At 42.7% G+C, this 14629-nt stretch overlaps 1 protein-coding gene across 1 annotated transcript; it reads left to right on the top strand.

Moving 5' to 3' along the window:
* Positions 1–3125: 3125 nt before the first annotated feature.
* LOC308089087 (putative phospholipid-transporting ATPase IM) lies at positions 3126–5129 on the top strand (the record flags this gene model as incomplete). Its single annotated transcript, XM_080433659.1, has 3 exons — positions 3126–3255; positions 3778–3908; positions 4806–5129. Exons 1-3 carry the CDS (start codon positions 3129–3131, stop codon positions 5127–5129), a joined length of 582 nt encoding a protein of 193 aa, XP_080289785.1. The 5' UTR covers positions 3126–3128.
* Between the last annotated feature and the right edge of the window lie 9500 nt (positions 5130–14629).

Below are 14629 nucleotides of genomic sequence, written 5' to 3'. Positions count from 1 at the left end.
ACAACCAGAGTTTTTCATAACATTAATATTAATATCCATCTGAATGGAAGTCAGTCAACCAGGTTTGTGAAAAAGGTTTTTTCTTTTTTATAATTGACCATAAGTCATTTATTATGTAATCATTTGTAATGTGTGATAATTAATGTGTTACGATCATCATGACATCACTGTTTCCCTGTGATGGGTGGACCTGATCCTCTAGGGCAGTGGTGTTCAACCTTTTTCATGCCAAGGACCCCTAGATTGATATACATTTGGCCGCGGACCCCCATCTGAAAATGTTTTGTGCAGGGACCCCCAGAAGCAAAGATTTGAGTTAAAAATATATATATGCATGTAAAGATATGCACACTTTTTCAAGATAAAAAAAAATTAGCAAATCTACAAGCTCATGAGCGCTGCCGCGCTATGAGCTTGTATATCTGCTATTTTTGAATAGCCAAAGCTAAGTGTTTCAATGATTGTGATGCTATGTCAACTAATTTAGCTGGGGACCCCCTGGTACCCCTCCAAGGACCACTGGTGGTCCCCGGACCACTGGTTGAGAACCACTGCTCTAGGTTGGTCTGGGGTTATGGGTGGACCTGGTCCTCTAGGGCGGTCTGAGGTGATGGGTGGACCTAGACACCTCTAGGGTGTTCTGAGGTGATGGGTGGACCTGGTCCTCTAGGGTGGTCTGAGATGATGGGTGGACCTAAACCCTCTAGGGTGGTCTGAGGTGATGGGTGGAGCTAAACCCTCTAGGGTGGTCTGAGATGATGGGTGGACCTAGGCCCTCTAGGGTGGTCTGAGGTGACAATGGTGGACTGCCACAGTCTATGACATTAATGTGAAACACTGATGACATGCAATCATTTATATTAAGTAATGAGTTATATGTAATCATTCATATGAGCAGGGGAGCAGATCTCATTACAACTTGTGGTGGGGGGGCACGAACAAGGAACATTCTAATCAATAATTTCACCAACACAGAGTTCAGTTCTTATTTTTGGATCCTGATTTTACTAATGATCAATACATCCAGTAATCAATACCTTCCGTTTATTATCAATATCTACTGTAAATTATCGATATCTAAAATGCTTAGAAAACTGGACAGGGCTTCCTGTCAGTTCATAAACAATCATTAATTACTCAACACTAATTGAAGGACACATGGTGAAGTGTCCTAAATGTGTCCTATATGTATAAACTTCAATGTAATACATGATCCATACATTCAGTCTATCCTGTCCCATCGTCCCATGAGGTTTTAATTATTAATTGTAATTATGTTAATTAGGAGAATGAGCGCTCAGGGTGTGACAGTGACATGATGAGAGTCAACAATAACAGAAAGGTCGTGCAAACTTTACTAAAGTAAAGAACAAAATATGTGTCTAATTCTGACAGTTTAAATATTCCTTGGTCAGTATTATTTATATTTCCGTTTTTCAGCTCCACTGTTGTGTTTCTATCCGTTCATATTGGCTGAACTTCACTCATTAAACTAGTTAACAGCTCTGTGGACAAGTGATGAAGATGATGATGTTGATGATGATGATGATGATGATGAAGCTTGTGGATTCTTTATTTGGCAGTAGTTGATGATCAGGACACACGGGTGGCAAAAGCTAACCCTTCAAAAAGTATTGTGTTTACTGTATGGGAGAATTATTTCAAAAGTGGAATCACTTTCTTGTAAATATATATTTTAGATCATATCATTTATTTCTAAATATTTTATTGGAGGAACATGTCAGACATGTCCCCTCCTTCCCCCCTGGGATCTGCAGCCCCTGATCATGAATGGTTTGAAGTTCAGATGTTAGATTTTGCCTTTAATTTGCTTGGTTTGAATGGAATGTCACAATATCAATAAAGGAATGAGAAAACATAATTGTGCCTCATGTTCTCTTAACCCTTTAACAGTCTGCGCAACCAATTGGTAGAGCACATTTTAAGTCACTAAGTCTCATTGAAAACATTGCTGAACTTAACTCAACCTGCTTGAGCCCTTTCTACCATTTGGTTGAGGTATGTTATGGCAAAAAAAGGTCCTAGTAGAGCGGAATCGCAATACGATTGTGCACTTTTTGTAAGAAGGCTGAAACTTTCAGCATAATTAGTAAATAATATAACACACATTTTCAGAAGGGGAGGGAAGTCAAATTTGACCTCTGAGGGGTCAAATCCAAGATGGCCGCCCGTTTACAGGGTCTGAATGTCTAAATACTTAAAAAAAAACATTCAAGGCATTCTTTCCAACTAAGTTGGGGTTGCCCATTCATTTGATGATACTTTGGAGATTGCCAGAACCCAAGGACATACGTTAAATCAAGGTCAAGGTCAAATTACATAGTAATAAGTATATTATACAGATTTAACCTCTCACGGTCCTCAGAGGTCAAATCTGACTTCCCTCCCCTTCTGAAAATTAATATTATATTATTTACTAAAAATTTCACGCTTCTTACAAAAAGTGCACGATTTGCTCAAAAACAGGAGTTAACCCGCTGTACTCCCAGTCACATGGATTCTCAGGTTTCCACTTTTTAGGAAGTGAAAATCGCTTGCTGACAGAGATCCGTTCTTTTGGGTAGTATAGGTTGACCTCTATAAGTAAGGTTTGGGATGGAATCACGTACATTATGTACATGTAGTCTCTGTTGGGTGGAAACCTCCCAAAAAGTTATTTTTCAGGATGCAAATTTAAAAATAGCAAGAGTAGCAGATCTACAAGCTCGAAACGCGTCGCTTCTAGCCGCGTTTCGAGCCGCGTTTCGAGCCGCGTTTCGAGCCGTGTTTCGAGCTTGTAAATTAGCTACTTTTGAGACTTTTGTGTGACGCGGTAGTTGCATTATCAAGTATAGGTTGTTAATGTACAAAAAAACACAAAAAGTTCGAATTTGGAGATAAGAGGTTTCTGCCCGACAGCAACGATGTGTACGTACATGCAGACATCCCGGAAACATAATGCCTCCGGCCACGGCTGTCACGGTGGAAGCATAAAAAGACCATAGCAACAGTAATAAAATCAATAAAAACAAGTCTAATCCCGTCGATAGAAAGTTGTGCATGGTGAATAATGCTTATCCGTTTCGGTCCTGTCTCACCTCATCCTGGGCGTGTAGCTGGGTTTGGACATGGCGTACTGGACGGCGGTCAACACGTTCTTCGTGGTGGGCAGTCTGGCCATGTACTTCGCTGTCACCTTCACCATGTACAGCAATGGCATGTACCTCATCGTCCCCTCGTCCTTCCCCTTCATAGGTGAGTGAGGAGCTTTTACTCTATACTAACCACTAGCATCCCTGTTTTGAAAATGGTTGCAAATAAATACGAAAAAATATCAGCTATACTCACTATTTTCAAGTGACAGAAGTATAAAATATGACTTAAGTGCTGAAGGCAACTGGTGTATTTCTAATGTGCTGCATCTCCATGGAATCCATTTCCAAGAATTGCTGTACGTGCGTGTGGAATACTGACCTAGGCCATAATTTGGGGACATCATTTCCCCCAAATATTGCCTATATTAGGACTGTTGTCTGAATGGGGACAATGTTGATGTACCCAAATTAACTTTTTACTGAATTTCATTGGGTTAAGTTAAGGGTTAGGTTTTCGGGTTAAGTTTAGGAGATGTAGAATGAATGTACTGTAAGTCAATGTACATTTTCCAAAAGTCTGCTAAGTAAACATGTGCGTATGTGTGCGTGCGCACGTGTTTGTTTGTGCGTGCGTGTGTGCGTGCGTGCGTGTGTGTATGTTTGCGTGTGTGTGTGCTTCCAGGTACAGCCAGGAACTCTCTGAACCAGCCCAACATGTGGCTGACCATCCTCCTGACCTCCATCCTGTGTATACTTCCTGTGGTCACCTACCGCTTCCTGTTGATCCAGCTCTGTCCCACCATCAACGACAAGGTGTGGCCTTTGGCCAATCACAGCATGGATACTTTATTTATTTATATAAATATTATATTATGTTATTATAATATCCATTTGTTAGAAAACGTGCGATTTACATGCAGACAGAGAGCACAGCAACAACCTGTTCAACATGAATAGACAGAAATGATTATTAAACTGACACTGTCAGGTAATACATACAGAAAGATGCAGTGCCACAGGCCTATTCGCCCTTAGATAATCATTTGGTATATTGTTGCTGTCGGGCAGAAACCTCCATATTTAAACTTTTTGTGTGTTTTTGTAAGTGAATTAAAAACGTTATACTGTTTTGGACGTATGGTTTCCACCCGACAGTGACAATATCAGGTTTTTGCTTTTGTTTTCTTCCAATGTGTGGACACATTGACCATCTCATTAAGAATTCAAGGTTGGGACTTTAGGAGCGCCCAATTGTAGTCTCAGCACTTCTCTCGCTACACTACTCCTTTTGCCAAATGCAAATATCGATCAACTCTAAACTTCTCTTATTGCTGATATAATTGAATCATTAGCTGCAACAAATAGATTTTTACACGCGTGGATTACATAGATCATCAAGAACTTCCACATTGTCTTGACTGTACATTTCCTGTTGTTGAGGGGCATTCACATAGGGTGCGACAAGTATATTTGTTTGAGTGACGCAATTCAATATCATCACAATAATATTATTGTGATGGGAGGTACATGGTCCATTTGGAACCACATCTGGTGGTCTGGAGCAGGGGTCCGGACCCATTTTTGTTGGCACTCAGAAAAAGTTCCAACATGGTGGCCCTGCATATATAAGAAAGGTTATTTTCTCGTACGAAAAGGGAGCGCTACAAATTGTATATTTACGCATATCTCACATAACTCTCCACATTCCAGGTGATGTTCAAAGTCAGACAGGCCAAAGCCACGCCGCCTCCTCCGCCCCGACGTGCCCGCCTGCGTCGCACCAGCTCCCGGCGCTCCGGCTACGCCTTCTCGCACACGGGGGGCTACGGGAACCTGGTGACGTCGGCCCGCTACTTGCACCGCCCCGCCGCGGCCAGATCGTCGGGTTTCGGCCAGACGGGACGCGCCACCATGGGCTTTAGTCCCATGGGACGCTCGGCTGGCTACAGCCCCACGGGACGCCCCCAGAACGCCAAGGTGCAGGACGTGGAGGTGACCTCGCTGCAGATGTATCGGACGACGGCGGACCTCTGAGGAAGTTTTTCTTTTTTTTGCAGGGCCAGCGGAGAGGCGCTTGGGAGAAAGACAGGCCAGTCACATCATAAACAGTCAGACTCATGATGTACTATTATGCCTCTGCAATGAGTGACTTGGATTTTGGGACATCTTTATGGCCTTTTTCGTATCATTCCTACATTTGCCCAGTTTTTGCATCAACTTTCCAAGGCGTTTCCCCTTTTTGCTACAAGAGTTCGTACTTCCCCGGCTGCAGCCGTTCGGCAGATATAATGAGCCACATTAGATACAGTAGCATTACATGAACTTGTGGGAACATGGCATTTAAGGCTTTGTGATCATGTGTCGCGCACCGAAAAACAATGCCGTTCTACAAGCTCACAACGCGTCACAGCGCGACACGTTGCGAGCTTGGAGATCAGCTATATCCTGTGCGCAAACCAAGTATAACTTAGAATTGACAGGAGAGGCAGGAGCCTTTCATTGTTAATGCTAAACGGGACTTCTCGCGTGAAGAAGTTAGGACTACATACTGTACTTTCAACACATTGATGCATTCAGGGCACAGGTAAATAAAATACATTGAGGATTGAGGAAATTCTCTGCATGTAAACATAGCCACTGATTGGCCCAAGGGGGTCTGGACTGGAGGCGTGGCTTATGTCATAAAAATGCCTGTAAGTTCCAGGCGCAACGTTGGAACTTACAGGAGTTACGCAACGCCATGAAGAACTAATTAAACAGGAAGAACTAATTAACTTTTCGCACGACTAAGCGTGGTGACAGACAGGTCTTTTTCAGCTCATAAAAAGACCTGTACGTTTACGCAACATCATGCAACTTTGTAATAAGATTGGTTATGGGGCAAGGCATAACTCATTTACTTTAACCACTTTACCTTATTATATACCATACTTTGTTGACCGGTGTCCCTCAGGGGCCTATACTAGGTCCCCCTCCTTTTTTTCCCCTCTACACCAAATGCATTTGCTGAAAATGGCAAATGGCAAATCTGCAAGCTCACGGTCACAACGCGAGACATTGTGAACTTGTAGATCGCCTATTTTCGACCAATGTTCGCCTACTACGGCTAATGAACTTGAACAGTGATTGTCCATTGACAGTGGTGCTTCTCACAAAGCCTCACTTAACTTCTGAACAGCTTCATGTCAAACCTATTGGTCTAATCAATGAAACTGGGGGTGCTGGAGAGTTCATCACTGAACACTGAACAAATAGTGCTAACATCAGGAAACAGCACTAAACTATTAAAATGGTCCGTAACTATTCATTGCTATAACATTAATAACCACTCAAGTGTCTATTGTGAATGTATTACCTGCAAACCAAAGATGTGTGATGGTTCTTACTCTAATAAAAAACTAAACAAAATAGAACAGAAGCAATAGGTGAGCACAAAGTGGTGCCATTGATAGAAGGCATACCGTGGTTCTATACGGGGGAACATTTGGTATTAAAGCTGCAATGTGTAACTTTAATGTACTACCCAGGATTTGAACCTAGTAGGTCTCCCGCACGAGAGACAAATCCTGCTGTTCTTCCAAGAAGGCATTCCAGAGGAGATACTGCACTTATGACCTTCAGGCAGCACTACTTGTGTAACCAGTAGGTGTCCTACCCAACACCAGGGTCTAAATGTCTCAATGGAAGAGAAGGGAACACCTCCAACCACTGCACATGTACTAGTTATATTGTAACATACTATACCATATAGATTGGTTCAAATGTTTTACCCATTAAAGTAAGGTTTGTAGATTTAAGTGGGAATGTTGCTATCGGTTCTGTGGGTAGAGTGGGTCCGCGGGACCGGCCGGTGAGCCGGGTCCCAACAATCAAATACCAATATCAACCATTGGAGACTGAGACTTTTATTTTAAACTTTTTATGGTTTTCTTAAAACTGCAACCTACAGCATTGTCCTTACAGATAACCTATTTGTATAATTTTGTACCTTGTAAGATGTATTTTATCTTAATAAAAGTATTTAAAATGACCATTTTGTTCAGTTATATTTATTGACAACTAGTTTTGTCAATGGTTTCTTGTCAGCGACTTGTTTTTTTTATCCCCACTAAAAATCTCCAGCAGATGTCAGTGTTGGAGAGATGAAAAAAGTGTTGGTGGGAGTAGATGTTGTTAGACATATTGAAAATGCAATGGAAAGACATGGAGAAATTAGAAACAAGACATTGAAATGCCATTATTATTATTATTATTGTTAATTGTTATTGTTATTATTATTAACAGTAGGCGGTGGAGGTACCAATCTCTGAAGGGTAGAACTTTTATGATTGGAGCCCGACTGATGGCAGATGTTTTTGGTCTGATGGCTTACAATTTGGTTTTCAATGTGGGGGGCCTCCACCCTCCACCCCTGGAGGGTGGAGGCCCCCCACTGGCTCCCTGTTCGTTACAGGATTCAGACCGATGGACACTTTTACGGCCTCCAAAGGCTGCTCCAGGCCGCATCTGGAGATTGCCCGTTTCAGCACGGCCGAGACAGGCTCGAGAGGCTCCTTTGCCTGGCTAGGAGCCTCCGCCCTCATCGCTGCAGGCACAGGAGGACACGGACTGGCCATCGTTACCTCCTGTGCCCGGTGGGAGGTGAACTCGTTCTCCTCCTCGTCGCGGAAGGCGTCCTCTCCCCCGAAGTCCTCGCCGTTCCGAGCTGCCCTCTGGCGTCAGTGTGTCGCCCCAGGCGAGAAGAGAGAAGGGGGGAGAGGAAGGAGGGACACAGCAGCCGAGCAATGGCCCACTGGCCTCGGCTGGGGTGGCCTGGTCCGGCACCGAAGATAACGCCCCAGGTGCAGCTTCGCTCCGGACCTTCCTCCTGGCACCGCTGGACCTCGGGGCATCCTGTCGCGGTAGTCCTGCGGACCCAAGGCCTGCGCTCAACACCGACGCCGTGGAGCCCATGGCCAGGCTAGCGTCGGGGTGAGCGCCGCCGCTGCTGCTGCTGCTGGAGGCCGCCAGCCCTCTGGCTCTGGAAAGGCGATGCTCCAGTTGATCACCTGATTCGAATCGCAGGGCTTACACGCGTCCTCGTCTCCTGGGTTGTTCAGGGCGAGCCACGCGTGGTTGGGTCCCAGGCACAGGAGGCATAGACGGTGGCGATCGTCCGCTGCTACAGGTAGGCCGCAGCCTATAGGCCGCAGACACGAGGCGCCTCCATCTTCTCCTCTTGTTTAGGCACGAGGCAAAAGGCTAGCTAGCGCTAGCCTAGCTTAGCTGTTAGCCTTTGTGGTGTAATTGAGGCAGTAAACTGCAGGCTACCATGCTGGTAGGTTGTAATAAAGCAGAGGAGAAGAGAGAGAGACGTCCGGATCCATGTTCCATGTTTGTGTAATTATGAAGTTGGTTTTGATCTTTGGAAACCCACGGAGGGGAATAGAACGGTTATGTTTTGTTTTAAGAGCCAGTTTTAGAATGTGGCTGTTTATGGGATTAATGAAGCGGTCTTGCCTCTTGACTTTGTAAACGGTTTTAAATTTAAAGCATCATCTACTGTAACATGAGTCTCATGGGGAGATAATGTAGGCCTGCTGTTTCGTGTTGCTGTTTATTTTTGAGGGGGGAGGCATTTTCGCAATGCCCCGTCTTTGTTTTACCGTGTCCCAGGCCAGAGCGTATCTTGTAGTTTTTTGGGCCGGAAATGTAGTTTTTGCTACACGTCTTGACTTCCGCGTTGCCACGTGATATCCGGCGAGACGCAACGACTGAGGAGTTTTAGCTTTTAAATCTTAAGAAGCTACTTTTCTTATATATATTACATTCGTAATATTTTCTTCTTTAATCCATCAAGACCGGGAACGCATCTGTGTAATTTTAATATTTCTTGGGCTGTTCAAAAATAGTAGATCTACAAGCTCATAGCGCGGCACAGAGTGCCGTGCTATCATGAGCTTGTAGATCTGCTTTTTTGTTTTGTTATTAATCGTGGAAGATTTGTGCAAATCTTTTAATATAAATATGTTTTAAAGCCGATCTGTGCTTCTGGGGGTCCCTGGAACAACATATTTTGAGATGGGGGTGGGGGTCCGCGGCCAAATACATATAATTTTGGGTGGTCGTTGACATGGAAAAGTTGGAGCACCACTGATATAGCAACACACTGTTAGGATTTAGAAAACATTTTTAGATATGTATTTGGCCGTGGCCGTGGAAGTGATAGGCACCAACCAATAGGACAGATACATCCTGTGTTCTCTCCACTGGGCGGGTTTGTCTCTTGTAGTTTTCTTACAGGGGAAATGCAAGGCAGACGTTCCAGCACAAACACAACACAACACAACACAACACAACACAACACAACACAACACAACACGACACAGGACCAGCTATATGAAGATAAGATAAGATAATAGTATAATGAGCATAATAAAGAACAGCAGAATACATTTAATTATTATAAATGGGACGTTTTTTTTAATTAATTCTACATTTTCACATACAAACGTGGGCTACAAAAAACAAAACTTCTCTGTGCTTTATTGTTCTAAATTGCAGTCTTCTACCATGTGAATCTGTCATTCATAATTATTGCGAGGCGTTGTGAGCTTGTAGGTCGGCTATTTTTGGCTATTTTTTTTTCATATTGCTCGATAATATGGATAATATTAATATTGTATAATGTTTTCATGTTGAGTAGTGCTATCTATTCCTCCGTCCTCACTTGTACAAATAGCACTAGTCAAAGAACTACACTTCCTCTGTCCTCACTTGTACAAATAGCACTAGTCAAAGAACTACACTTCCTCTGTCCTCACTTGTACAAATAGCACTAGTCAAAGAACTACACTTCCTCTGTCCTCACTTGTACAAATAGCACTAGTCAAAGAACTACACTTCCTCTGTCCTCACTTGTACAAATAGCACTAGTCAAAGAACTACACTTCCTCTGTCCTCACTTGTACAAATAGCACTAGTCAAAGAACTACACTTCCTCTGTCCTCACTTGTACAAATAGCACTAGTCAAAGAACTACACTTCCTCTGTCCTCACTTGTACAAATAGCACTAGTCAAAGAACTACACTTCCTCTGTCCTCACTTGTACAAATAGCACTAGTGAAAGAACTACACTTCCTCTGTCCTCACTTGTACAAATAGCACTAGTCAAAGAACTACACTTCCTCTGTCCTCACTTGTACAAATAGCACTAGTCAAAGAACTACACTTCCTCTGTCCTCACTTGTACAAATAGCACTAATCAAAGAACTACACTTCCTCTGTCCTCACTTGTACAAATAGCACTAGTCAAAGAACTACACTTCCTCTGTCCTCACTTGTACAAATAGCACTAGTCAAAGAACTACACTTCCTCTGTCCTCACTTGTACAAATAGCACTAGTCAAAGAACTACACTTCCTCTGTCCTCACTTGTACAAATAGCACTAGTCAAAGAACTACACTTCGTCTGTCCTCACTTGTACAAATAGCACTAGTCAAAGAACAAGACTTCCTGAAAAACGGCGCTGCCCTCCAGCTGCTCAAAGCCCCGGAAGATATCAAAGTAACGGCCGGAACCGGAACAAGGGCTTGAGACAACTAGCGTCAACTTGCATCTTATGTGTGGATGCACCCTTACCGGTCTTAATAAATATAGAAAATGCATGCTTCCTGGTGTGAGGGTATATTCACAGGAAAAGACACACTTGTGAGATTCTCCTTCAAGTGCCTTAACCCATTTAGACGGGGAATTTTAAGATTTCTTTGGGCTATTAAAAAATAGCAGATATACAAGCTCATAGCACGGCACAGAGTGCCGCGCTATGAGCTTGTAGATCTGCTATTTTCTTTTTTGAAAACTCTTTTAATACATTTTAACTCAAATCGTTCGGGGGTCCCTGGAACAAAACATTTTCAGATTTTTCAGTTTTTTTTTCTCATTTTGGGAGGTCCTTGACCTGAAAAAGTTGAAGAACCACTGATATATAGCAACATAAGTAAAAGAAAAAAAAGAAAACTGTTACGATTTAGAAGTCATTTGTAGAATCCCCCAGAAGCAATAATATTTGAGTTACAAATGTTCGCTTTAAAAAATATATATATTGAAAGATTTTCACAATAAAAAGAAAATAGCAGATCAAGCTCATAGCGCGGCACTCGGTGCCGTGTGGACACTTGGTGTCCAGTATCACTGACACCATGCTGTGATCATAGCAACGACCCCATGACCCCCCTCCTATCAGCCGGTCAGCAGAATATCATCTGCAGAACCTTTCACCATTGCATTGTTCTTAATTAACCCATTAAGACCGGGACGCATCCATGAATCATTAGGCGATTCCTCTAAGTGCACTGAAATACTTAAGGCTGTAACACCTGCCCCCTCAGACAGAATTATCATCACTGAAGAGGATGTCAGAAAAGTGTTTTGGTGTACTAACACAAGGAAAGCTAATGGGCCGGACGAGTGCAGTGCTTTTCTCCTCAAAAACTTCGCATCTGAGTTGGCTCCTGTGTGGCAACCAATATTTCAAACCTCTGTAGACACAATTCCTCTGTGTTGGAAAACCTCACACATAAAACCACTACCCAAAATCCAATGTCCAAAAGAACATAAAGATTATAGACCCATAGCTCTCACTTCAGTGATCATGAAATCACTGGAAAGAATACTGTTGCAACATCTTGTAAGTATAACTAAAGACAAATTCGACCCCTGTCAGTTTGCTTATAAGAAAGGTTGCGGTACAGAGGATGCGGTTGTCACACTGGTCCACTTCATTACAAAACACCTAGATAAGTCTAATAAGAATCATCCAAGGGTGCTGTTCTTAGACTTCTCTTCAGCTTTCAATACAATACAGTCTGATATTCTGGTGTCAAAGATGGTAGAGTTGGAACTGAATCCATACTTAATTCACTGGTATGCTTCCTTCCTTACTAACAGAGTACAGAGGGTGAAAGTGAACAGAGCCCTCTCCGCAGCATTAACTACTAATGTTGGTGCTCCCCAGGGTTGTGTAAGCTCAGCTTTACTTTTCACCCTGTATACTGACAGCTGTCGTACTGAGGAATGTCTGTCTGAATGTCGCACTGACAAACCAGACCAATACATTCTAAAGTACTCTGATGATACAGTTTTGATTTCTCTTTTGGATAGTTCCAGTGATCCTGGACTGCACCAACACAGAGTAAATAAGGTGGTGGAGTGGAGTGATAACAACGCTCTTATCATTAACACAAAAAAGACAGAGGAGATTGTTTTTGGTGCCCCACTAGAGATACACAGATCCCCCATTACTATTCATAGTGAACAGATCAACCAGGTATGTTCGTATACATACCTAGGAGTAGTAATTGACCACCTTCTGTCATGGAAAGACCAGATTGAATCAGTGGGTAAGAAGAAAAAGCAAAGAGTCTATTTCCTTTGCCGTCTGAGATATTTTGGTGCTAGTAGACAGATTCTTCTTTTGTTTTTCACTTCTGTTATTATGAGTGTTCTTCAGTAGTACTGTAGTACCACCTGGTATGGATGTCTGTCTGTAGCCTTAAAGTCACAACTGCTGCAGCAACTGAACATTTGTTCAAAGATTGTTGGACAACCACTTCAGAGGCTCTATACATATACGTATAATGACAGTATGATAAGGTTGGCAAGGAATATCACTTCAAACACTAGCCATGCTTTGTATGGAGAATATAGGTTGCTGCCTTCAGGAAGGAGATACAGTGTTCCTACATACAATAAGGTCAAACTGAAGAGGTCCTTTGTCCATCAGACGACATTGAGGCTTAATCAGGAGTTGTAGGCTTGGGGTAGGCTGAGAGGTGGACATTGCTCTTGTCTTTGTATGTCTTTATGTATGTGTTTTGTTTTGTTTTCTTGTGTCATGTCAAATGTGTGCACTGTTTATTGTTGCATACATGGCTGCTGGGTCGCAAGACAAATTTTGTTGTGAACTGACAATAAAGTATTATCGTATCGTATGTCATTTTTAGATTTCTTTGGCTAAATTGTAAATGGTAAATGGTGCATTTATAAAGCTCTTTTATCCAAAGCGCTTTACATAGATTGTGCATTACATTAACCCATTCACACACACATTCATACACCGATAGAGGAGGAAACCATGCAAGGCACCAACCTGCTCATCGGGAGCAATTAGGGGTTCAGTGTCTTGCTCAAGGACACTTTGACACTAACTCTGGGGGAGCCCGGGATCAAACTGGGAACCTCACGGTTCCCATCTGGCCACTCTACCCCTGAGCCACTGCCGCTACTCAAAAATAGCAGATCTACAAGCTCATAGCGGGAGCTTGTAGATCTGCTATTTTAGAAGAATTGTGAAAATGAGTGCAAATCTTTTAAAGCAAACATTTTTAACTCAAATCTTTGCTTCTATAGGGGGTCCCTTGAAAAACATATTTTGAGATGGGGATCCGCGGCCAAATATATATAATTTTGGGGGCCCTTGACATGAAAAAAGAACCTGATATTATAGCCTATACATACGTTTTTTCAAAAGAACTGTTAGGATTTAGAAGACATTTGTAGAATCCCCAGAATAACCCCTAAAAAAGATTTGAGTTACACATTTTTGCTTTAAGAACAAGATTTGCACAAATTTTCATGGTTTAAAAAAAATAAATAGCAGATCTCGAGTGCCGCACTATGAGCTTGTATATCTGCTATTTTTTGAATAGCCAAAGACATCTGAAAATGACACAGATGCGTTCCCGGTCTTAATGGGTTATTTAGACCAGTGGTTCTCAAACCTTTTCGTGCCAAGGACCCCCACATTGATAAGTATGTGGCCGCGGACCCCCATCTCAAAATATGTTGTGCCAGGGACCCCCAGAAGCAAAGATTTGAATTACGAATGTTCGCTTTAAAAAATGTATATTCAAAGATTTGCACAAATGTTCACAATTTAAAACAAAATAGATCTAAAAGCTCATAGCGCGGCACTCGGTTACCATCTCTCTCCCAATAATTCTGATTGGCTGTTGAGTGAATCAGGAAGTGAAATACAAGTTCGGGGACTTTCCAGTGAGGAGCTTCAACCACACACACACACACACACACACACACACACACACACACACACACACACACACACACACACACACACACACACACACACACACACACACACACACACACACACACACACACACACACACACACACACACACACACACACACACACACACGATTTTGGCCTCTGACACACACACACACACACACACACACACACACACACACACACACACACACACACACACACACACACACACACACACACACACGATTTTAGCCTCTGTCAGTAGGGAGGGGGCAAAAGCTATGGAACTCTGACTGGTATTATTTTACACTATGGAATTGGAAATAATAGACCATATTCACCTGGTGGCCATTTTTGCATTGAATAAACAGGGTGGCAACGGGGTGGCATTTCATTAACTTAATAGCAAAATGGCCGCCGTGTGAATATGGTCTTCAGAGACCACACCCCCTTGTCACCCTGCATAATAATACATATGTGCA

Source organism: Gymnoscopelus braueri, assembly GCF_963280865.1.
Source record: "Gymnoscopelus braueri genome assembly, chromosome: 7".
Classification (NCBI taxonomy): domain Eukaryota; kingdom Metazoa; phylum Chordata; class Actinopteri; order Myctophiformes; family Myctophidae; genus Gymnoscopelus; species Gymnoscopelus braueri.
This window is presented reverse-complemented; position numbering and strand designations above follow the sequence as displayed.